Source organism: Carcharodon carcharias, chromosome 1 (genome assembly GCF_017639515.1).
Source record: "Carcharodon carcharias isolate sCarCar2 chromosome 1, sCarCar2.pri, whole genome shotgun sequence".
Lineage (NCBI taxonomy): Eukaryota > Metazoa > Chordata > Chondrichthyes > Lamniformes > Lamnidae > Carcharodon > Carcharodon carcharias.
In genome coordinates, this window is record NC_054467.1 from 134554945 (window position 1) to 134581907 (window position 26963).

Below are 26963 nucleotides of genomic sequence, written 5' to 3' on the forward strand. Positions count from 1 at the left end.
AGGAGGGGTGGGGGAACAAGTTCCTGGAATGCATCCAAAATAGTTTTCCACATCGTTAAGACAAGAAACCAATGAGGGAACAGGCTATTCTGAATTTAGTGTTCTGCAATGAGACATGTTTAATTAATAACCTTGTAGTAAAGGAGCCTCTGGGGAAGAGTGATCAAAATACTTTATACTGAGTTGGAAAGTGATTTAATTAAGCCTGAAACTAAGGTCATAAATCTGAACAAAGCAAACTATATTGGTATGAGGGTGAGTTGGCCATGGTAGATTGGGAAACTAGATTAAAAGATATGATGGGAGGTAGACAATAGCAAACATTTAAAGAATTAGTTCATAATTTGCAACAATTATACATTCCATTAAGGAACAAAAACCACACAGGAGAAGTTGTCCAACGATGGCTAATAAGAGATGTTAAAGATTGCATTAGATTGAAGGAAGAGGCTTATAATGTTGCCAAAAAAAGGAGTAACAATCTTGAGGATTGGGAGAATTTTAAAATTCAATAAAGGATGATTTTTTTTAAAAAAACTGACAGAGAGAAAATAGGATGAGTAAATTAGCTAGGGACAAAAAAAATCAGATTGTGAAAATTTCTATAGCTATGTAAAAATGAAGAGATTAACAAGATTAAATGTGTGCCCCTTAGAGGCAGACATGATAAATTATAAGGGGGAATAAGGCATGACAGAGGCATTAAACAAATACTTTGGCCTAGATTTTCACCTGTGCATTGAGGCCGCAGAATCATGGGAATTGCTGGTTCCCCAAACCAAACTTCTAAAAATAACCAAATGTCAGATTTTAGGTCAGCAAGTGGGGTTTGGCTTTATTAGAAGTTGGGGTGGGCAACCCCAGAAGGAGTGAGTGGTCAAATGCGGATCTGGCGTGGGTTGGCCGGACTGGGTTAGCTGACTCGGGCACAAATAAAGAGTGGGCCTTCAGAGGCACATTTGAGAGGTTGGTCACCCAAAGCGAAGTTCCTACACCTCAGAGGAGACGTCATTTATTTGTCAGGTGAGTGGGAACACTATAAATGCTATCAAATGGTTTGGTAAACCAGAAACAGATGACCCATCATGGGCTTTCCTTAGGAAAATATTGTCATTGTTGCTGCCTGTGCACTGTGTACTGTTCTGAAGCGCTGAAAGCATGAAGTGGATTCACAAGACACAGCCATGAACTTGGCAACATCTTGCCACCACTACCTGGCACAGATATTACGCAGTATGTAATTAGTTGCCAAGACTCAGTGGCGGAATGATGAACAGAGCTATGCTCATTATCCCATCCATGTGGCCTCATGCCATCTATCAAGACACACTCACAGAGTTGAGCCTTGACCAGATCCCTCACATCTGCACACCTATCCAGAAGAGGAGACCAGTCCTCTACAAGGCTGGCCATAATGCCCCTACGGCAACCAAGAGGGCCTCAATTCAAACAACGACCGCAGTGTGTGCAGTGAGGGACCATAACACTGTGAGTAAAAGGCAGTAAACCAGTAGGGCTGTCAGTGGTAGCGGAGCACAGCATGCTACCTTGGATTCGGTGGTGTAGTGGCATCCTCACTGGTATGAGTGATCCAGAGACTCAGGATAAAACTCTGGGGACCTGGGTTCAAATCCCACCATGGCAGATGGTAAAATCTGACTTCAACAAAAAATCTGGAATTAAAAGTCTAATGATGACCATAAAACATTGTTGTTTTAAAAAAACCATCACCATTCTTGGGTATGTCCTGTCCCACTGGCAGGACAGACCCAACAGAGGTGATGGCACAGTGGTAAACAGTCAGGAGGGAATTTCCTTGGGAGTCCTCACATCTACTCCGGTCCCATGATGTCTCATGGCATCAGGTCAAACATAACTCCTGCCAATTACCATATACCACCACCAAACTCCACCCACTGGCCTCGGCTGATGAAGCAGTGCTCGTCCATGTTGAACACCACTTGGAGGAAGCACCGAGGGTGACAAGGACACAAAATGTACTCTGGGTAAGGGACATCACCAAGAGTGGCTTGGTAGCACTATTACTGACTGAGCTGGCTGAGTCCTAAAGGATATAGCTGCTAGACTGGGTCTGCAGCAGGTGGTGAGAGAACCAACATGAGGGAAAAACAAACTTGACCTTATCCTCACCAACAGATGCATCTGTCCATGACAGTATCAGTAGGAGTGATCACCGCCAAGACTTTGTGGAGACGACTTCTCATCTTCACATTGAGCATACGCTCCACTGTGTTGTGTGGTACTACCACCATGCTGAATGGGATAGATTTTGAAAAGATTTGCAACTCAAGGCTGGGCAACCATGAGGCACTGTGGGCCACCAGCAGCAGCGGAATTGTACTCAACCACAATCTGTAACCTCCTGGCCTGGCATATCCCCCACTCTACCATTACCATCAAGCCAGGGGATCAACTATGCTTCAATGAAGAGTGCAGGAGGGCATGCCAGGAGCAGCACGAAGCATACCTAAAAATGAGGTGTCAACTTGGTGAAGCTAAAACACAGGACTAATTACATGCCAAACAGCATCAGCAGCAACTGATAGATAGAGCTAAGTGATTCCATAACCAACTGATCAGATCTAAGCTCTGCAGTCCTGCCACATGCAGTCGTGAATGATGGTGGACAATTAAACAACTCACTGGAGGGGGAGGCTCCACAAATATCTCATCCTCAATGATGGAGGGGCCCAGCACATTAGTGCAAAAGATAAAGCTGAAGCATTTGCTACAATCTTCAACCAGAAGCACGAGTGGATGATCCATCTTGGCCTCCCCCAGAGGTCCCCAGCATCACAGATGCCAGTCTTCAGCCTATTCGATTTACTGCACGTGATATCAAGAAACAACTGAAGGCACTGGATAGTGCAAAGGCTATGGGCCCTGACAATAGTCCTGCAATAGTACTGAAGGCTTGTGCTCCAGAACTTGCCGCACCCATAGCCAAGCTGTTCCAGTACAGCTACAACACTGGCATCTAACGGCTATGTGGAAAATTGCCCAGGAATGTCCTGCACACAGGAAGCAGGACAAATCCAACCTGGCTAATGACCGCATCATCAGTCTACTCTCCATCATCAGTAAAGTGATGGAAGGGGTCATCATTAGTACACTCAAGCGACACTTGCCTTGCTCAGTTTGGGTTCTGCCAGGGCCATTCAGCTCCTGACCTCATTATAATTTTGGTCCAAACATGGACAAAAGAGCTGAATTGCTGAGGTGAGGTGAGAGTGACTGCCCTTGACATCAAGGCTGCATTTGACTGTGTGTGGCATCAAGGAGCCCTAGCAAAACTGGAGTCAATGGGAATCAGGGGTAAAACTCCACGCTAGTTAGAGTCATACCTAGCAAAAAGGAAGATGTTTGTGGTTGTTGAAAATCCGGTTCCAGGACAACACCGCAGGAGTTCCTCAGGGTAGTGTGCTAGGTCCAACCTTCTTCAGCTGCTAAATCAATGACCTTCCTTCCATCATAAGGTCAGAAGTGGGGATGTTCACTGATGATTGCACAATGTCCAGCACTATTCACAGCTCCTCAGGTACTGAAGCAGTTCATGTCCAAATGCAGCAAGATCTGGACAATATCCAGTTTTGGGCTGACAAGTGGCAAGGAACATACATGCCACTCAAGTGCCAGGCAATGACCATCTCCAACAAGAGAAAACCTAAGCATCCCCCCTTGACATTCAATGGCATTACCATTACTGTATCCCCCAATATCAACATCCTGGGGGTTGCCATTGCACAGAATCTGAACGGGACTAGCCATATCAATACTGTGGCTACAGGAGCAGGTCATTGGCTTGGAATCCTGCGATGAGTAACCCATCTCCTGATTCTAAAAAGCCTGTCCTCCATCTACAAGGTACAAGGCAGGAGTGTAATGGAATACTCCCCACTTGCCTGAATGAGTGCTGCTCCCACAACACACAAGAAGCCTGACACCAGCCAGGGTAAAGCAGCCTGCTTGATTTGCAGCGCATCCACAAACAATCACTCCCTCCACCACTGACGCATAGTGGCAGCAGTGTGTACCACCTACAAGGTGCACTGCAGGAACTCATCAAGGCTCCTTGGACAGCACCTTCCAAACCCATGACCCCTACCATCTAGAAGGAGAAGGGCAGATAGATGGGAACACCACCACTTGGAAGTTCCCTTCCAAGCCACTCACAATCCCTGACTTGGAAATATATCGCTGTTCCTTCACTGTCGCTGGGTCAAAATCATGGAACACCCTCCCTAACAGCACTGTGGGTGTACCTACACCACAGGAGCTGCAGCGGTTCAATAAGGCAGCTCACCACCACCTTCTCAAGGGCAACTATGGATGGGCAATAAATGCTGGTCCAGCCAGCGATGTCCACATTCCATGAATGAATAAGAACATCACAGCCACAACATACATGGTACCAAGCATTTGTGCAGAGCCATTTTTTCCACCACACCTTACCTGTAGTCATTGACGGTATGCTGAAAATAGTTTGTGCATGTAAGCACACAAAAGTGAATTAGAGCATTGTAATCTGAATGGCTTATGACCTCTTCCCCCTTCCATTTTTATTCATTGAATGTCACACAAAAGGAGATGTAGGGAATGGGATGCATTCAGCTCTCCCACACTTTTCTGATCTGGACATTCATGTTTTGGTGGAAGAGGTCCAGAAGATGAGACCAGCCCACTACCCAGCTGGCCATAATGCTCTTGAAGCAGCCAAGAAGGCCTGGATTCAAATAGCAGCTACAGTGTACACAGCAAAAGACCATAAGCACTGATGGATTCAGTGCAGGAAAAGGTTCACTGATCTGCTGCATTTCGGCAAGTTGAGTAGCTAAGCTCAGCGACACAACTCCAAAGAAAGGTCACATGCTGTAGCTAAGGTGAGAAACATGGCACATACCTCTATTCCAGCTTTGAGGCTTTTATGTGTAAGCAGCACATATAAGTGCACACAGAACGCTTCTGAACGAGTGCTGCGATGCACACAGTGAAGATCAATGTCGCTCCATGCACTATATGTCAGGCTAACATAAATTCATGTTGTCATTGCGACCAAAAAAGGTGAAGAACGCCAGAGACAGCCCAGACTGGGTTGGCTTGCCCTGGATGGAGGAAGGGGATGTCCCCGAGGGGTCAAGGGCAGAATCTATTTGGGAAGAGCTAAGGAACAAAAAAGGTGCAATGGCATTCCTTGCTGTAGTCCATAGGCCACCAACTAGTGGGAAGGATGGAGAGGATCAAATTTACAAGGGAATTACAGAGATTTGCAAAAATTATAGAGTAATTATAATCGGGGATTTTAATTATCCAAATATAGACTGGGATAGTAGTAGTGTGAAGGGCAGAGAGGGGCAAGTTTTCCAAGAGCTTGTTCAGGGGAACTTTTCTATAGCAGTATGTTTCCAGTCCAATGAGGAAGGAGGCATTGCTAGACCAGGTTCTTGGGAATGAGGTGGGACAAGTGGATCAAGTGTATATCGGAGAATATTTAGGGTACAGTTATCATTGTATCATAAAGCTTAGGCTGACTATCAAAAAGGTCAAAGAACAATCCTGAATAAGAATAATTAACTGGAGGAAAGCCAACTTCAATGGGGTAAGAAATGGTCAGGGCTGAATAAATTGGAGTCAAAGGTTGGCAAGGAAAAATGGTAGCTGACCAATGGGCTACCTTCAGAGAAGAAATGGTTCAGGCACAGTCAAGGTATATTCCCTCGAAATGGAAAGGTAGGACAAACAAATCCAGAGCCCCCTGGATGACAAAGGAGTTAGAAATTAAGATTAGGAGGAAAAAGTATGCTTATGAAAGATTTCAGGTAGAAAACATAATTGAAAACCAACCTGAATATAGAAGGTTCAAAGGGCAGGTGAAGAAGCAAATAAGAGAAGCAAAGAGGGAGTATTAAAAGATACTGGTAGCTAACATAAAAGTTGCCTATAGGCAAATAAATAGTAAAAGGGTGGTAAAAGGAGGAGTCAGGCCGATTAGGGACCAAAAAGGGGATTTACACATTGAGGCAGGGGGTATGGCTGAGGTATTAAGTACTTTGCATCTGTCTTTACCAAGTAAGAAAACATTACTCAGATCACGGTAAAAGAGGTGGTAATTCAGGCACTAGATGGGTTTAAAATTGAAAAGAAGGTGGTTCTGGATAGGTTATCTGTACTTGAAGTTGATAAAGCACCAGGACCGGATGAGATAAACAAATGGTACTGAGGGAAGTGAGTGTGGAAATTATTCAGCCTCAACCCTTTCTTACCCCATTGAGGCCATAATTTTTCAGTTTTCTTTAGACTCCAGGGTGGTCCTGGAGATTTGGGGAATTGCAAACGTTAGGCCCTTGTTCAACAAAGGGTGTAAAGGTAAGTCCAGCAACTACAAACCAGCCAGTTTAACTTGGTTGGTGGGGAAATTTCTAGAAGCAATATGTCAGGACAAAATTAATAGTAACATGGATAAATGCTAGTTAATTAAGGAAAGCCAACATAGGTTTCTTAAGGGAAAATTGTATTTAACTAACTTGGAGCTTTTTTGAAGAGGGAACAGAGAAGGGTGATTTGGGCAATGCTGTTGATGTTGTGTACATAGTCTTCCAAAAGGCGTTTGATGTGGTGCTGTACAAAAGACTTGTGAGCAAAGCTGTAGCTCATGGAATAAAAGGGACAGTATCAACATGGATAGGGAATTGGCTGAGCAACAGGAAAGAAATAGTAGTGTTAATGGATGTTTTTTGGCCTGGAGGGAGGTCAGTCATGGAGTGCCTGGTCAGGTGGCAGATGAAGTTCATTGAAGAAAAACATGGAGTGATTCATTTTGGTAGGAAGAAAATGGAGTGACAATGCAAAATAAAGGGACAATTCTAAAAGGGGTGCAGGAACAGAGGCCCTGTGCGTATACGTGTATAAGGAATTGATGGTAACAGGACAGGTTCAGAGAGTGGTTAATAAAGCATACAGTATCCTAGGCTTTATTAATAGGGGCACAAAGTACAGGAGCAAGGATGTTATGTTGAACTTGTATAAGACACTAGTTCAGCCTCAGCTTGAGTATTGCATCCAATTCTGGATGCTGTACTTTAGGAAGGATGTGAAGGCATTGAAGGGAGTGCAGAAAAGATTCACAAGAATGATTGCAGGGTTGAGGAACTTCAGTTATGAAGATAGATCGGAGAAATTAGGACTGTTTTCCTTGGAGAAAAGAAGGCTGAGAGGAGATTTGATAGAGGTATTCAAAATCATGAGGGGTCAGAGTAGATAATGAGAAATTGTTCCCACTCATGAAAGGATCAAGAACGAGAGGGCACAGATTTAAAGTTATTGGTAAAAGAAGTGAAAGTGATATGAGGTAAAACTTTTTTATGCAGCAAGTGGTTAGGGTCTGAAATGCACTGCCTGAGATGATAGTGGAGGCATGTTCAACTGAAGTATTCAAAAGGGAATTAGACTGTTATCTGAAAAGGAAGAAAGTACAGGGGAGAAGGCAGGGGAATGGCACTACATAAGTTGTTCATTCAGAGAGCCAATGCAGACAGGATGAGCCAAATGTCCTCCTTCTACGCCAGATTCTGTGAATTCGCTCATTTGATCAGATGGCCAAGGAGATTGCCAGGGCACCAGAGCAGCTGTCTACTGGTGATGTTGAATCACCGGTAGTCGGTGATAAAGGCCGCACATGGTGGTATTGGTGAAGGTCATGATGTCAGTTCACTGAGCACAAGGGGACATGGCATGAGAGGGACTGAAAGGATGAGGTTGCATCATGTGAGCAGTGCGAACATGGTTAAGGGAATGGCGTGCATCAAAGTGTGCTTTCACAGTGAGAAGGGCTGCACCTAAATATCTCCTTTTCTGTCTCACACAGGTCCCAGCTCTGCTCTCTCTCAAGCCTTATTATGCATTCCTGGCTGAGAGCTCAGACATCAGTTAGACTCTTGAAATAGCTATGCCCAGGGAAAACTGCTTGATTGACTGGTCTTGCTCTGTGATCTATTCTGTCAATTTCCCAATGTTTATTTACACGAGATAAAGAGTTTTCAAGTGGTTGAAGTTTCAACTATTTAAAGGGGCTAGATGATTGACACTCCTATAGGATGTAGTTAAAGGAATTTTTGTAAAGAACTATAAAGTTATGAATGTATTAATTTTTTTTCCTAAAAGCCTCCTCCGACATCCTATTATTGCTATAGGATTAATTGGTTCTGTATACAGGGTATACAAGGTAAATTGGCATTGAAGTGGCATGGGTTGGCATGGGCAGTATGAGTGGCCATTGGATGTGGGTAGAGGGGCATACGTTGGTATGGGGGTATAAGTGGCCACTGGGGATGGCTGGAATACAACAACACAAGAATAGGAGCAGAGTAGACCACAAGGCCCATCGAGCCTGCTTCGCCATTCAAAACAATCTTGGCTGATCTTGGGCTTCAACTCCATTTTCCAGCCTGCTCCTGTATCCATTAATTCCCAAAAAATTGTCTATCCCAGCCTTAACTGCATTCAACAATGCTGCATCCACAACCCTTTGAGATACAGAATTCCAAAGATTCACAACCCTTTGAGTGAAGTAATTTCTCCTCACCTCAGTCCTAAATTATATTTATCCTGTGACTGTGCCCCCAGGTTTTAAACAATCTCTAAGTGTCCACTCTACCAAAACCCTTCAGAATTTTGCAGGTTACAATGAGATCACCTCTAATTTTTCTAAACTCCAGAGAATATAACCTCAATTTACTCAGCTTGTCATCCCTCATCCCAAGGACCAATTTAGTGAACCTTTCATTGTACTACCTCCAATGCAAGTATATACTTTCTTAAATGTGGAGGCCAAAACTGCACACAGTACTGGTTGTGATCTCACCAAAATCTGTACAACTCTAGCAAGACTTCTTTAATCTTGTGCCCCAATCGTCTTGTAATAAAGACCAACATGTAATTTGACTTCCCACTTGCTTGCAGTACCTGTATTCTAACTTTCTGCATTCCTTGTACAAACACACCCAAGTCTCTTGAACTTCAATGCTTACAAGCTTTTCACCTTTTAAAAATATTCTGCTTTTTTATTCTTACAACCAAGTGAATAGCCTCACACTTCCCTATATTATACTCCATTTGCCATCTTGTTGCCCACTCAGTTAATCAGTATATAGCTCATTGCAGTATCTCTGTCCTGCCCAACAGCTTACCTTTCCACATAGTTTGGTATCATCAGCAAACGTAGATACATTACTCTCTATCTTTTCATCAAAGTCATTAATATAGATTGTAAGTAGCTGAGGTCCTAGCACTGATCCTTGCGGCACTCCACTATTTAGTGCTTACCAACTTGAAAAAAGCCCCATTTATGTTGCTCTCTGTTTTCTATCTGCTAACCAATCCTCTAACCATGCTAATATATTACCCTCAACTCCTTAAGCCTTTAGGTTGGCATGGGGTGCATGAATAAGAATTTTTGAACTTGCCTTTCAAATTATGAATCACAACACCTCTGAGGGGCTGTGAAAAGCTGTCCTGACTCCATGAGAATTACGCAAGGCTAGGTGATGCCTATCCCTGCAATGAAGCAGGCCAGATCAGGATTGCAGGCTAGTGACCCACACTAGCCCACTCCCCCGTATCCCGCGCTGGTGAAAATCAAGGTGCTGAGAACGGGGCCAGGAATCCTAGAATTAGGTCAGGGCCACCATTTTTAAAGATCCATAGAGCCTCCCTGACTCTGTGAAAACCCAGCCCTATATGTCAGCCAGCCTGACATCAGTAGCAGAAATAAGTACAATGATCACTAGAAATAATAACATGATTAGGCCGAGTTTACAAGGAATTATGAGAGGGTGATCGTGTTAACAAAAATCTATTAAGAGCTTTTTGAGAATGCAACTGTAGGGTGGATGGGGGTAAGCTAATGTGTTTTTCGATTTTCAAAAGGGATTTGATAAAGCACACACAATTGGTCATTACATAAAAATATAGTTCATGAGACTGGGGAGCGTAATACATGAGGATGGATTGAGGATTGGGCTGATGGACGAAAACAGAGTAAGAATAAAATGGGTCATTTTCATTTTGGCAGGCTATAAATACTCGGGTACCACAAGGATCAGTACTGGGGCCTCAGCTATTTACAATTTACGATCAATGACTTAAATGAGGAAACCAAGTGCCATCTATCTAAGTTTGCTGACAATATAAAGTTAGGTGGAAAAATAAGGTGTCGGGGGCTGCAAAAGGATTTAAGACAGGCATGTATGTGGCAGATGCAGAATCAAAAGGCATTTTCAACAAATACCTGGTAAGGTGGTCAGTGGATTTTCTGCTTTTTGCCAAAATTTTGACTGAAAAATTGTGTCTAACATACAAGAAAACAGTGTTTTTTTATTCATTTATGGAACGTGGGCGTCACTGGTTAGGCCAGATTTATTGCCCATCCCTAACTACCCTTGAGAAGGTGATAGTGAACTGCCTTCTTGAAACGCTGCAGTCCATGTAGTGTAGGTACACCCACAGTGCTGTTAGGAAGGGAGTTCCAGGATTTTGACCCAGTAACAGTGAAAGAACGGCGATGCATTTCCAAATCAGGATGGTGAGTGGCTTGGAGGGGAACTTCCAGGTGGTGGTGTTCCCATGTATCTGCTGCCCTTGTCCTTCTAGATGGTAGTGGTCGTGGGTTTGGAAGGTGCTGTCTAAGGAGCCTTGGTGAATTCCTGCAGTGCATCTTAAAGTTGGAATACACTACTGCTACTGTACGTCGGTGTTGGAGGGAGTGGATATTTGTGCATGGGGTCCCAATCAAGCAGCCTGCTTTGTCCTGGATGGTGTCAAGCTTTTGACTGTTGTTGGAGTTGCACTCATCCAAGCAAGTGGAGAGTATTCCATCAAACTCCCAGCCTGTGCCTCGTAAATGGTGGACAGGCTTTCGGGAGTCAGAAAGAGAGTTACTCACCGCAGGATTCCTAGTCTCTGACCTGCTCTTGTAGCCACAGTATTTATATGGCTGGTCCAGTTCAGTTTCTGGTCAATGGCGACCCCCAGGATGTTGATAGTGGGGGAATTCAGCAATGGTAATGCCTTGGATGTCAAGGGGCGATGGTTAAATTCTCTCTTGTTGAAGATGGTCATTGCCTGACACGTGTGGTACAAATGTTACTTGCCACTTGTCAACCCAAGCCTGGATATTGTCCTGGTCTTGCTGCTATTGGGCATGGACTGCTTCAGTATCTGAGGAGGCGCAAATGGTGCTGAACATTGTACAATCATCAGCAAACATTCCCACTTCTGACCTTATGATGGAAGGAAGATCATTGATGAATCAGCTGAAGATGGTTGGGCCTAGGACTCTACCCTGAGGAACTCCTGCAGTGATATTCTGGAACTGAGATGATTGACCTCAACAACCACAACCATCTTCCTTTGTGCTAGGTATGACTGCAATCAGCGGAGGTTTTTCTCCGATTCCTATTGACTCCAGTTTTGCTCGGGCTCCTTGATGTTACACTCGGTCAAATGCTACCTTGATGTCAAGGGCCATCACTCTCACTTCATCTTGGGAGTTCAGCTCTTTTATCCAAGTTTGATCCAAAGCTGTAATGAAGTCAGAATTGAGTTCCTGATACCATGGGTACCAGAGGCACCGAATGTTTCTACTGATTAGGAATGATCGCAGCAAGACCTCACAATACATAACAAAATCAATTGGCATAATTCCCAGTTATGAAGAAAGGCCTTTGACCTGAAACACCAACTCAATTTCTCAACAGATGTTGCATGACCTGCTGAATATTTCCAGAATCTTCTGCTTTATTTAAGGATAATTCACAAACTGGCAGTCACACTTACTGAACTTAAGAGAATGGGTGGTGTGATAAAATCAAATTTTGTCCTAGTTCATTAGAACCGGGGATGGGGTGCAGGAAATTGATAAGGAAAAGGATAAAATCATATTTGGGAAGATCACATAATGAATATCACCAAAAGAAAGGAACAAAATTATCCAAAATTTGCCAATAAAATAGTTGACTTCACTAAATGTTTGCGATGAGGGCAAAGTCATGAGTTTACCTTGTATCTAATCTGTGCTATACTTGACCCGATGGTGCTCAAAATTTATATTGCGTTTTAAAAATTAGTTTACATTTCTAATAACTGACATTTTTCACTCTGAGTAAAAATACATTGGAAGAAAAAATAGATAAATTTAACAAAGATGGAAGTAAGTACTTGCATGAGGTAACAATTACACCCTTGATGGTACAAGATCACTTTAGATCACTGGGGTGCACTGAAGCTAAATAAAAAATCTGCTCCAGGAAAGCAATGTCATCTCATAAAGAACTCAGGACCAAAGAAAAGAATGAATTTAAAAAGTAACCCTTACCAGGAACAGTTTGCACAGATTCCTCATAATCAGGGTGATTCTGTTGAAAAAAAAATAAGCGGGAAAGTTGCCAGAAAACAACCACTAAAATTAGTGACTTTCTCACTGAGCATTTGTTAAAAGTACATTTGTGCCACCTATGTGCACACCAGTGTCCACAGCAGCCTGCTTGTGTGTACTATTTTCATTGAAGTTTCCTTTCTGGTTTTAGATGGCAAAATTAAGTTGGCTTGCATCATGAAATACACCTGTTTCTGATGACATAAAGACCTTGAAATCTGACCAATAATCACACATAGCCCGACTCACACCACACATAAATGATGCAATTCATAAGATTGCTTTTCCACATTTCATACTGGTGACACTACAGATTCAGACAACTGAACTTTAATTTTTCTAATTGAAAAGATAATCTAATGAAGATAAGATAAAGGATGGCACTGGCTCATCCATTCTTAGAAACCTAAATTTCATCATTACGTCAACTACCTGCCTCTGAAAAATCTGAAATTTTATCCATAGGACTCTACCCCCAAGAAGAGAATTCCAGCTATCAATAATTCTGTCAGTCTCCAATTTGTCTTCTCCTAGTTTACATCTATTTCCCCTTGTCCAAATATCATTGCATCCCTTGAAACAGCACTCCCGATTAACATTTTCTATTCTAGCTTCCATTTGGTCTATTAAGTTTATTTTAAGCCTTTCTTTATAATTTTCCTCAAGCATTTTGAATGAGCCTGGTGGCCCTTGTGCACTGCTTCCGTAGTTCTGATGCTTTTATTTTGCCCCAGTAAGATGATTTCAAAACAACACTCTACTGCAGACAAGCCTTTTACCCAGTATCAACGTAAAACATGTCCTGAACTGCTTTTAACATACAAATCTCAGCAAGATACACAAATAAAATATCACAACAATGCCAACCCATTCTACAAATGCAAGACTGTGCTTAATTTCCCATATAATCTGTTCTTATAGTTTAACAGTTTTGCATTTCAAATTTGTACCCACTGGAAACTGGTTTTTCAAGGCTGATCTAAGGGGAGGAGTCCAACTTGTTGAGCCTATTCTCGCAGCAAAACAAATAGAAAGTCCTAATTTACAACACACTCCATTCACCGTATGCCTTATACAAGTGAAAACACATACGTAAAATTCCAGTCAAAAGCAAAATGCTGAGGATGCTGGACACCTGAAATAAAAATTGAAAATGCCAAAAATACTCAGTAGGTCAGGCAGCATCCATGGGGAGAGAAACAGAGTTAACATTGCAGGTCGGTGATCTTTTGCCAGAAAATTCTGTAGAAAAACAGTTCCTTTTGTCTTTCCAAAGAGGTTGGGGCAGAAAGCCTAGATGTAAAATAACAAAGCACAGAAGTTCAATTAATACAGGCACACAGTGTTTACAGGAAGTGAAAACCTCACCTTAATTGTTCAATTATCTTATCCAGCACAAAATGGAAACAATTTAGAATGACAACCTGTGACTTGTTATTCAACTGAGCAGAGCAAACGTTCATCTCCGATTCCATACAATACGATTCTGCATTTCTGTCTACGGAACATTTATCATAACAGGTGTAATGGGTTTGAAACTGGCCCTTCATTTCTGGAAATTGGATTTGAAGACAGCCCAGATAAAATGAAACTGTGCTTGGTTCACTGACAGGGTCTCGTGAGGAGGGCTGGGCAGGCTCAACGACATTTCTGATGGACAAAGTCACAAAATTGCCCCTTATTCCTACATTAATTTGCAATTCCACAATGAAGCTAAAGGATGGCTAGCGTTTGAAATGGAAAATACACTAGTACAGTTTGGAGTGCTGCTCCAAGAGTGAGGCTGTGGTGGAAGAATAGACAACAGTCGGTAATACATTTAACAATATGATAATCCACCTAAATGAGTTCCCAAAATTGCATTCACACTGCAGGGTCCAAAGCACAGAAGTTTTCCACTTCCCACAAATATTTTTAATCTCAGAGCACAAAAATTCACCAAAAATAATCAAATATATGCAGTTCAGTATTTACAAATGTGCATCTCTGTGAGGAATATCCACTACCCCCACCAAGAAAAACCAAATCTAAATCTAAAGATTCCGTTGTACTAGTACAGTCTGAGCTAGATTTCATGAATTATTGAGACATTAGGTTGCATGGAGACGTTTGTGAAGAAACAAGAGGTTTTGATGGTGTACCATTTGATAACACAACCTTGGTGCGTGCACACACACACATTGTTTCTCAGGTATTTGGGATGGAAAATCATTGAGATTTTTGAAACAAGACTGGAATGTTTAGTTATACTAAACAAAATGTAGCAGCTTGTCCTGTAGCAGTTAAGTCTCTGCCCTAGTGCAGAGCTACAAAAAAAAGTGTCATCAAGTCTGAATCAACTGTGAATGAAATGCAGTTTCAACAGCATTCCAAATAACCAGCAATTAATGTTTATTGCTGAAAAATACTGCAGCTTTTTAATTGTCAGTTATAGCATTACATTTTAGATCTGTATATCGCTTACACATTATTGTAAGCTTTATTTCAAAAAAATCCTGCCACAACCATTTAGCAACTTAAGTGTTTTAATATGTAACTGTGCAACGTACAATTACCAACATTTTTTTTCACATTACTGCCTCTATTTATAGTGTGTTAGTCCTTGCTAGTTAGCAATTTAAAATTTAGGTAGGCTGCAGATATCAAAAGTTTCTACAACAGTTTGTTTCCCTCACCATTTTCTCTCCTCCTTAAGACTTCTGTGAGTACAGACCCAATCATTCTAGTTGTCCTCTGTTGTGCCAATTTGTGTGTGAGCCTTGTTGGTGAGTATTGTCAGGCTTTTTGGACATCTCACCCAAGTCTAACGCTGTCCTCATCCAACTTCTATGCCTTCACACTTCCAGCAGGGGGTACTGAATACTAAACAGCAAAAGGGCACAGAGCTCAATGCAGTGCCCCTTACTGTTTCCATTGATGTGATCAGTTAATTCAGCACAGCCCAGGGATCAAACCCAGGAGCCTAAATAAATCTGAGGCTGGATGAGATGCATCTGAGAATGCATAAGGAACTACTAGAGAAAATTGTCAGAACTTTGCCAAAACTTTTCCAGAAATCACAGAATATGAGAGAGATGCCAGGAACTGCTGATGTTACTTCTTTTTAAGAAAGATTGCAAAAGTGACCCAGGAAACTATGGGCCAGTAATTTTGACATTCATTGTGGATAAAGTTATGGAAACCCTATTTAAAGTAAAATTAAGGAGCAAATGGATAGCAATAAAATGATAAAAGATAGTCAATATGGGTTCACGAAGGGGGTGTCTTGCCATTCTAATTTACTGGTTTACTTTGAGGGTGTGGCAAAGGAGCTTGGGAGGGGAAGGCAGTGGATATGACACACGTGCATTTCAATAGGGCCTTCGGCACAGTGAACCCAGGAAGATAGCAAAAATTAAATAGGAATCTGCATAAATATATTTACAACGTAATTGGTTGACTGATAGAACCCAGAGAATGGTGGTACATCAGTCTGCAGGAATGTTACCGGTGGGGTTCCCCAGTGATCAGTTTTGGCTCGGTAGTAGCAATCCTGACAGAGTATTACTTTGTCAGTGGTTCAACCTTTCGGATGGACGGAACAGTATCAGCAGCAATATTTGAAGCAGTGCAGGGCAGTTCTCAGTATTGTGACCAACATATATCCCTCCCTCAACATCATCACTGGCTGTCTCTTGATTCGAGAGTTGTGTGTTTCTGCCACGGCTCTTCATGTGATTGAACAGGCCAATTCACAACCCACAGATCTTTCAACACTTGGAACAGGACATTCCATGAGGTAGTGGGATCCAGAGTACAGGTTTTTCTTCCTTTTCTTTCTTTCTCTGCCACCTGACTCATCATTAAGAAGTGACTCAAAATGTATTGGACAAGTTTTTGCCATTCTGAATGATTGACAGCAAGCTCCTCCTAGTCATTGATGTCAATGATGTCACACTTCAAGGAGCGCTTCAGAGTGTCTTAAAATGCTTTCTCTTCACCTGGAAGATAGGGCCTGGTGGGGGAGATGATTTTCAGCCTTCCAGTCCATCATAGTTGCTTTTACCAGGAGTTTTGCCTGAATGCTTGTGCAGCCGGCTTCAGGACAGGCATTAGGGTTTGTTTGATGGTCCTCCCACTGAATCTGAAGGATGCAGCAGAGGTATTGCTGATGGAATTTCTCTATTGCTCTTAAGTGTTGCTCAGATACATTTCAGGTCTCATCGCAGCACAGTAGTGGTGGGGCAATATGACTGCAACCACCTTTAGTGGAACATCTGAAACAGATGCCTTCAACACCTGGACTGGGGTCCAGGTTGTGCGATAGCCCCCATACTATTTACAATATACCTGATATCGGCTATTCATCTCAAACATCAACCACCCTTTGGTGTCAGTATTAGGCAGTATGTCTAGATGGAATGCCCTTTAACCTCAGTCGCCTAGTGCCAAAACCAAAGTGACTACCATATGTATACATGATCTACAGCTTGCGGATGACTGCATGTTGTTGCCCAGTCTACACCACATTTACAAGTCACTCTCGATCTCTTCAATTCTGCATACAAGAAACTCAGCCTAACATTGAATGTTGTCAAAACAAAACTCATATCAACCCACAGCTGGTCAGCCAAATATTCCACCTGCCATATGTATTGAAGGAGAGACTATGGAATATGTTGAGCACTTCCAATGCCTAGGCAGCCACCTCTCTCAAAAGGCCACCATTGACAAGGAGACCCAACCCCAATTAGGTGCACAAGCTCAGCCTTCTACAAACTTGTCAGTGAATGTTTGACAATGAAGACCACTGCAAGTCATCAAAATCCCTCCCTCAACCAATAGATTATCTAACTATTTTTTATGTTATTTAAAAGATCTTGCTGTGTGTAAATTAGCTTTCAATTGGCCCATATTACAAAAGTGACCACCCTTCAAAAGCGCTTAATTGCCTATAAAGTACTTTGGCATAACCTGAGGCTATGAAAAGAATTTTTAAATGCAAGTCTTCCTTTCTTTTATGGTTTCCAAAGCTTTCTACCATTGGAGATTTCCAGACCTCGTGTCTTGGTGTGCTGGCAGAAAAAGAGATTGATTATCATAATTAGTCAACAACTCCATTATTGTTGTTTCATCCATCTATCAGGATGGTAAAAGAAACTAATTGGATGGTGATGTTTTTGTCTAACTGATTTTGTGAAACACAAAAGAAAACAGGAAAATATTTACCGCAGGAATTTTCAGTTGTACATCTAACTACATTGATGTAAAGCCAATATGCACAAAGGAGACATGCAGTACTAAACTATGGCAGCACTGTTAAAGTTGCTTTCAGATGGGAAGTCAATCCTGCCCATGTGGATGATAACACCCTAAGGCATTACATAAAGACCGGGGACTTCAGACATCCAGGCCAACAATTAACATCAATTAACATCAAAAGCACATTAATTGGTGATTCATCTCATTGTCGCTACCAGAACCTGGCTGTACACAAAACGACCACTATATTTTCTCAGAGTAACAATGACTCCGCTTCAGGAATAAGTCATTGATGTTGCAAGGGAGGTGGTGAGGGGCTTTATAGACTGAAACCTTAATATGTTTATCAACTGATATAAATTCTCATCAATCATTAGTAGAAAATACCTTCAAAAGTTTCACTGCAGTTAATTTGTAAAATTCTACGTACTCTAAATGATATTCAAAATATTTACAATATCTTCAAGCCTCAAATTAAACTTCACTTTTGAAATATCTGAATCAGTTAAAATGTTTTAACATATGTTCACTTAAATTATTTCAACTCATCACATAGCTCATTACTTTACTGTACCTTCCTATGCTTTGTAGAAATATATTATTTCCAATTGAATGCTAGTTCTGATAGTGACTTAGTGACATAAACAGAAATTCCCAACACCACCATGTTTCAGCATGCTAAGAAACTGTTTCACGCAGGCGTATGAAGCATTCCAAGCATTAGAGGAGGAACTGATAGGCATCTCAGCATTTGACGTTATCCTGCTAGTCCCATCCTGCTTCTGCAATGTCTGACCCCACAGGAATGTGCAAGATAGCAAGGTCCTGCCACAAATTCCACCCTTATCAGCACTTCCATTAGCTTGGCAAATTCAGCCTTAACCTGCTCATCTAAATTCTTTTGCTTTTTTAAAAAAAAAGGATATTTTGGCCATTTTATAGGGATGACTAAATATTTTTTCAAATTGTTTCAGTTATTTTAATATTTACATACGCCCAAAGTGGCAGGCAGAAGGAGTCAAGACAAAGTGCAGTGTTCAAATGAAGTAGGGTTCGGGGTGGGGAGTAATTCATTCCCCATTTTGATATCATCGATTCTGACAGTCATCCATTCATCCAGTGTCAGGCCACAGCACTCTAAATGTAAGGTTTTCTTTCTTTTCCATTCTGTCCTGAATTTTGTGTTTCCAGTTTTCTAACTCGACCATTATAAGTCTACCATTGTCTAAGTCAGCATTATAATTTTAAAAACCGTTTATGTTGCAGTTACACCTCCCTGCCAAATGGCAGCACTGCTTTTCCAAAACAAAGCTGCAACTATGAAATGGCGATGGGAGGGAAAGGGGAGAAGAGCAAATTTAGAAATGGATGTAATGCACTATTTGTGTCTAAAACAACACATGGAAATTGGACAAAAGTGCAACTAACCCCCTCCCTCTAACACCAGTTCTCCTGAAGTTTACACTTGGCCTTGATCCCCTGTGTTTCACCAGGATAAAAAGTATTGCCTATTTCTCCTTTTCTAACTGGCAGCTGAACAATGTAGTTTAAATCATTTTATTGCAAATATCCATATTTTAATACTCTTTAATGACACAGAATTTTCAGCATATTATTGTACCAATCTTGAACGCTACACAGTCACAAAACAACTGAATGTGCAACTGGAAAATTCATGGGCTTGTGAAACAAACATATAGATAATTACATGGAATATACAGTACAGAAACAACCATTCAGTCCAAACAGTCTTTGCTACATCTACACCCTTCTCGAAGTTTCAGAAGTTTCTTCTATATTCCCTATTGGATTACTTGGCGACTATCTTATATTCGTGGGAACATTCTCTCTATATCAAAATTCTATCTTAATGTTATAAAGACCACTATCAGGTCACCCACAGCCTTCTCTTTTGAAGGAAAAGAGACCCAGACTGTTCATCTTTTCCTGATAGGTAAAACCTTGCAGCTATGATACCATCCACGTGAATTATTTTTCACTTTTTCCAGTTCCCTTATGTTGCTTTTTTCCGGTTCCCTTATGTTGCTTTTATAATGTAGTTACCAGATCTGTATAGTGTCCATTTGTGCTATAATCAATCAATGTTCAAATTTATCATGACTTCTACTTTTTAATTCTCTCTCTCTAGAATTAAACTATAGTGCTTGGTTTGCCTTTTTATTGTCTCATTAACATGTGTTGCTGCATTTATTGATTTCTATATTTATACTTCCAGATCCATTTGCTCCTGTACTCCATTTAGGTTCTTATTTTCCAAATAACAAGATGTAATACCTCACATTTGTTTCTAATGAAACTTATCTTCAAATTATACACCCATTCTAGATGTTTATTAATGTTTTTGTGTCATTTGTTGCAGTCCTCCTAAGTACTGATAACCCCCACCTCCCTCCAATTTGCTGTCATCAGCAAATTAAGAAACTGCTTTTTGATTCCAAAACCTAAACTGTAACGACTATCTCATTTAAAAAGTACAAATTATAATTGCTGATCATTATTGCAAATTGAATGGAAGTATCTTAAGTTTTTTTCATATGCGTCCATGAGATGTGGGTGTCATTGACTAGGCCAGCATTTATTGCCTATCCTTAATTGCCCTTGAGGTGGTGGTGGTGAATGGTTGCAACTAATTAAACTTGAAGTTTGCTAATAGTGCTGGAACAACTCTTTCCCTTCTAAAGTGAAACTGGAAGTGGTATAAATTGATCAACAAACTTTAAAATATGCATGCATAGGAATTTTGGTGTTCCTACCCTTGTGGTGAGAGTTTATCCAGCCAACCTTCTTTTGTCTTCTTTGCCACACCATAGAAGCAAGCATAGGGTGATATTGATTCATGCTCAACATCTGTTGCATCATAAGTAGATTCTCCTGTGACACCAAATGGCAGCATGCGATCCTCCCTGTGCATAAAACTTTGCTTATATGCTGCTTGAATGTTGCAACAGTCTTTAGACACTGCCTGGTCAGCTGACCTCAGCTTGCAACTACTGTCGTGGACTGTAGAATATTCCATCTCAGGCTCATTGTCTGGTGTACAGCGTTCTGAGTGTGAGAATATCTGCTCAATATTGCTGTTGCACAATTTTGCATCATGGTAGGCCCTGTAAATAATGAAATATTATGTTATCTTTTTCTAAAAAGTCAATTTACTCATATCAGTAACTTTTTATATGGTTATCTATCAGTTTCCCATTGAGAATGAAACCGATATATAGTGTCAACCTTGGCTCAGCTGGCAGTAATCTTGGCTCTGAATCAAAAAGTTGTAGACTCAAGTGCCATTGCTACTCTTGAGCACTACAATCTAGGCTAGCACTCCGGTGCAGTACTGAAGGAGTGCTGCTCTGTCAGAGGTGCTGACTTGGTAAACCTAGGCTCCAACTTCCCTCTCAAGTAAAAGATCCCATTGCACTATTTCGAACAAGAACAGGGGAGTTCCCACAGTATTTTGGCCAATATTTATCCTTCAATCAACATTATAAAGACAAATTAACTAGTCATTATCACATGGCTGCTTATTGCAACTTGCTTTGTGTAAACTGGTTGCCACGTTTCATACATTTGAACAGTGACTGTACCTCAAAAGTACTTCTTTGGCTGTGAAGCACTTCAGTGCTTCGGGTGGTGGTGAAAAGTGCTATATAAATGGAAATCTTTCTTTATACATGGAGTTCAGACAAACAATCTACATCTTACCCAATATTCTATTATTCCTCCTTTCAGACATTAACTGAGCAGTTGCGTATTTACAGCAATTGGTTCGTTGATTAGTCAATATATTTATAGTCAAAGAATTTATTTTACTCTCACTGCTCCCTTTCCTTATTCTACACTTTTCTCATTTCAGTAGCAGAGTCTGATTAATACCAGGCTCAGCCATTTAAAAAAAGTACTTTTAAAATAATTCTAGCCAGAAATTCCACTGAACTAGCATTTATACTGACTTAGTACAGGATCCACCTGTATAAACTAAATTGTTTTCTAAAATCAGGAGACTATACATCGAAATGGAATATGTGATTGCTGTCAAATTTAATTGCTAAATGTATGATAATAATCCAAGCAAATTGTCCAACAGAATTTCAAAGACTGAATTTCAGACAACACTAAATAACCAGTCTGTGTTAATCTTTTTTCTCTTTGCAACCAGTAGCTCTAGACCTGCCATGTTCCTTTATCTCCCATTACTTCAAGCGCCTGCCTAACCTATTTTTTACAAATTGACATGAACCTGAATTTTCACAGGGGTGGAAGGCTTTGTGCCTTAGCAAAAATGGTGCTGGAGCCCAGAATTAGGATGTCCCACTCTCAAACCCAGCACCCACCATTTTTGTCAGGGTCGGGGGGAGAGGGGGAAAATGGGGGCGAGAGGTATTTCACACATCTTCAGTTCATGGAGGCAGCAGCACATTTAGAAGTACAGCTGCCTTCAATTCAAAGCAATTTTTGTTACTGGAATTTCCAAAACATGACACTTGGAATTTATACATTTGTGGAGAGGTCTAAACCTACCAGAGTTCTTCGGAGAGGTAAAGTACCCTTTTTGAGAGGTCAAAGTACCCTTTCGGGAGGGGTCAGATGTCCCTTTGGGAGAGATTCATGCATCCTTTTGGGATTATTAATGATAGGCGTTAGTGTGCATTAAAGTCGCATAATTCTGTGGAGAAATCAAACTATCAAGTTTTTAAAATCCCCTGCCCTTTAAATTTTGAAGAAAAAACATCTAGTCTCAGACGAAAAGAAATGGTACTTGCAATTTCAATAAATATTTGTTGAAATAAGCCTGAGGGTTTTCATTATAGGATTAGTATTGCTTGACAGCTTCCACAACCTATCAGTGGAGTGGAGGGCCTGTAAGTTCACAGTTTGATTGACAGCTCCAAGTGCTTATGAAGTCTTTCATGTGGGGCTATGAATACAAATGTTTGCTTTGATAATGGAGTAAGTACTTGAAAGGATTTAAATGTACTGAATGGGCTTTTATCAATTAGAGTGTTTTCTTAATATGATGATGTTTGTAACAGACACTCAGAAATTTATTCATTTCATCTCAGCATGGTTCCTAAGGTTGTCCCCTGGTGGATACTGAGTGATTTGACATGCAGGATGTAAGGATAAAGGTACGGAGCATGAGTTAGTGCATGAGTTGGCACTAAAATGGCTTAGAGGCTATAAAAGACCTTCAGAACGAGAGGGAGCCATGGGTTGATGTCATGACCTGTAAAAGGCATTTCCTCAATGTGGTCCATGAGCTAAGAAGGTGTGTGTGTCTTTATATAGCCCCCTTTTAATCTGCAAATGGTTCAATTTAAAAATAACCAACAGAAAAGCTTTAGTCTTAAAACAAGATAACGTTAAGTTTATTACAAAACCCTGCTGAAAGTTAAGTGAGTAAAAGTGATAAAGGTATTAACTGAAATACAGATACAGAAGTTAAAATGGCGATAAGGATGGCTCGAATTCCTTCTTTCTGCAGTGAAGGAATTGAAATGTAAGGTTCAGTTTAGCAGACATGATGACTTGTGAAGCTGAAGAGTCGAATTTTTCTTTGTAAGTGTACTTGATTGATAGAACAGATGCTGGGAGAGAGTAAAGGCTTCTTTCCTTACAGGAGACTACAAGTACCGACACCAGAAGTTTGTCTGGGGATGATTTTTCTGAATGTTTTACTCCGCAACTCTTGATGGCACAGAATCCAGCTCTTTCATATGGTTCATAGCTGTTTCAGCTGAGAGCTGTGTGCTACTATTGTCTCTCACCATTCCACACAAAATGGCTTCTTATAGCCTTCTTTATACAATCCAAAAACACAAAATGGTCGCTATCCCAAACTGTCAAATCATGCTTCCATGTTAGCCTCGGTGTGGGGGGTGGGGGCACAGTCCATCCATTGTCTTTTTAGCCGAGGTAATTAAAAGCCTCAGCCATTAGCCATTGATAATCTGCCCTTAACGGGTAGCAATGGGCCATCACGAAAGGAAACGTGTCATGTGATCCAGCCTCAGTTTCACTTTGGTTTATAAACAGAACACAGGAGACACAGTCCTGCTGCTGAAGTCTTCAAATTTTCTACCTTTGTATAAATGTTCCCATGTGCCTAGTTGACGTGTTGACACAATCCCTTATGAGTGATTGCATCATTATAAAAATACGACATGGTGTTCAGTCGTGGTCAAACAGAGTGATAGCAAGATTAAGTACTGGTACAACATGGTGAACAACCTTAGATTGTGCTACATGGCTTGAGATGACCTTCGACGTTTTCAGCAGATTGCAACAACTTCACAACATTGGAGTGTGTTGAAATTGCAGCGTGGTGATTGCACAACAAAGCTTTGAAGACACAGTGCAGAGAACGTGCTCAAGTAAAGAGCTGGTAAGCAGACAGATCCCTTCTAGTGAGATTGCAGCACATAGCCTGTCAGTCCTTTGAGTGGGACAGCACGTCGTGAGGAGCAGCACTAGGCTAGCTCAGTCAGGAAAGGTGAGTGACCAGGGCGTGGGCCAGACTGTTCTTTTTGTTTGACTCTCCCTCGTTCACTATCAAAGCCATCATAAAAATCAGGCCAGAGAACGTTGCGATTATAATGGATGGCTTTGAGAGTTGCTGAATAATAAATTGAATAAAACAAGGAGGAAGATCAAAGGGATATCGTCAAAATTTCCAAAAAATTCCCCAGTTTCGATTGGGATGCAACTGACCTACTATCCGAATTCAAAATGTTTAAACAGCGTACAAAGCTATGGTTTCTTGATTTAAGTGTGTCTGAACCAGGCAAGCGAGGATACAAATTAGCCTAGCAATTGGGAATGAAGGTCTACACAGGTTGAACATGTCACGATTAACAGCTGAAGAGCTAAAGGATCACCCCTAAGTCTTTTAAAGTCCAGTGGAAACAAGCCCAGCCTGTCCAAACTTTCCTCATAAAACAGCCCACTCATCCCAGGTATCAGTCTAGTCAACCTCTTTTGAACCGCCTCCAATGCATTTACATCCTTCCTCAAATAAGGAGACCAAAACTGCGCACAGTTTTTGAGGTGAGTGTCACCATTGCCCTGTATAACTGAAGTATAACAACGTTACTTTTATGATCAATCCCTCTCATAATAAAGGATAGCATTCCATTAGCCTTCTTAATTACTTGCTGCACCTGCATACTAACTTGTTCTGACTCGTGTCCTAGAATACCTAGATCCCCCTGCAGCTCAGAATTATGAAGCTGTTCTCCATTTGAGTAACACTCCGCTTCTTTGTTCTTCTTGCCAAAGTGAACAACTTCACATTTTCCCACCTTAAACTCCACTTGCCAGATCTTCGTCCACTCACGCAAACTATCTAATCCATCTGCAGCCTCCTCATGTCCTCTTCACAACATACTTTCCAGAAGGTGTGGCCTTCTGCACGCATCAAGGAAATGCCCAGCTTTCCATCATTTCTGCAAGGCATGTGGCAGAAAGGGCCATTGGCAGCGTTTGTGCATTACACAGATGCTGATGCAGCTACAAAGAGCCAGGCACGGAATCAAAATGACCACAAACAATGAGTCCCTTAAAGCAATAAGAATGGCCATCCAGTATCCCATCGTATATATATATATATATATATACACATACATGAAGTGATTGCCGAAACAGAAAATGATGATAATATGCGTTATGAGACGATGAGTGGTAAACACGTTTCACACTGTCAATCTTGTGGAAAACACAGATGCCGCCACACCATCCAAAGTGTTTGCCAAGATTCAAATGATCTGCCCTAAGAAAGTTGGTAACTAATCGTTATTGGCCAAGGCTAACATAGGGCAAGCGCCAACATCCAACCTCTGTGGATTCTAAAAGATGATTTCACAGACATGGAGAGCCAAGGCAAAACCTACTACTGCACAAGTTTTGGCATACAGCAGTTCATTTATTCCATGCACAAGATCCTTAGTCCTGGAGTGCAAGTCCAACCTATCCCCCTGGGTGTCACAGGTGTTCTACATCATGGAGACCAAAGGCTCAGTGATTGCAGGTCTACCAGCATGCCATGACCTTGCATTAGTAACAATTCATGGAATTAATCAAACCTCACATGGCAGGTCAATCTCACAAACTACTCCTATCACCTAGTCCATGACCTAACATTGAAATATCCAGAATGTTTCACAAAATTGGCAGTTTCGAGGCAGCTGCAATTTTATGCTTGCAGGAGAATGCAAGTGTGTCAATTAATTCACTACCTAAATGTGGCATTCACTTACAAGACAAATTAAAGGTCGAGCTAGACAAAAAGGAGAAAGATGGACTCGTTAAAAGAGTACAACAGCACACAGGCTGATGCAGCTGGAATGCTTGTGTCATAAAGAAGGACAGATCATTGAAAGTATGTCTCGATCCACGATGTTTAAATCCAGCTTTGAAACATTTTCCTTACAAAATATACACATCAGAAGAATTAATTCCCAGATCTGTAGGTGCAAAATTCTTCTTGAAGCTTGATGCTAAGCATGGCTACTGGTCAGTACATCTTGCAGAGAAGTCCCAAGAGCTTACTACATTTTGTACCCATTTGATTGATAATGTCTTCAATGACTTCCTTTTGGGCTATTACCCAGGATCTCTTTCAAGCTCACATGGATCGTATTACATGCACTGTGCCAGGAAACATCTGTATCACCGATGACACTGTCATTGTGAGGAACAAAGCAAAAGCATGTATATAACCTACATGTATTGATGCAAGTGGTAAATAATGAAAGATTGGCGTTCAACATTCTGAAATGTGCCATCAACGTGAAGCAGAACCGGTTATTCAGTTCTGTTTATTCCAATGCTGGCATATGTCCTGATCAAAGTAAAATAGAGGATATTAAGGCCATACCAACTCCTCAAGATAAGGACAATCTTCAAAGACATTTAGGTCTTTTTAATTTTTTCTCTCCATACATTCCAAATTTTACTCAAAAATTGTCATGGCTAAGGGAATTGTTGAGAAAGAATGTGCTTTTCCTGTAGCATGAAGAACACCAATATCTCTTCGATGCACTGAAACAGAAATTAGCAGTAGTTTTGACATTTCAATTTTACAACTCTAGGGAGACAGCTACCTTGGAAATAGATGCCTTACAGAAAAGGTCTGGGAGCATGCATACTACAAAAAGACAAATTGATTGCATCCACTTCAAAATCTGTGTCCATAACACAATCCAACTACTCCAACATCAAGCAGGAAACATTAGCGAAAATATTTGGGATCATGTGTCAT

General features: G+C 41.2%; 1 protein-coding gene across 9 annotated transcripts in view; it reads right to left on the reverse strand.

Moving 5' to 3' along the window:
* arap2 (ArfGAP with RhoGAP domain, ankyrin repeat and PH domain 2) overlaps positions 1-26963 on the reverse strand; it is a 461240-nt gene that overhangs the window by 309641 nt on the left and 124636 nt on the right. For all 9 annotated transcript variants that reach the window (XM_041205604.1, XM_041205793.1, XM_041205626.1 and 6 more), the window contains one exon: positions 20464-20814. In XM_041205604.1, coding sequence (XP_041061538.1) covers positions 20464-20814 — 351 coding nt within the window. The remainder of the gene's footprint in view (positions 1-20463; positions 20815-26963) is intronic.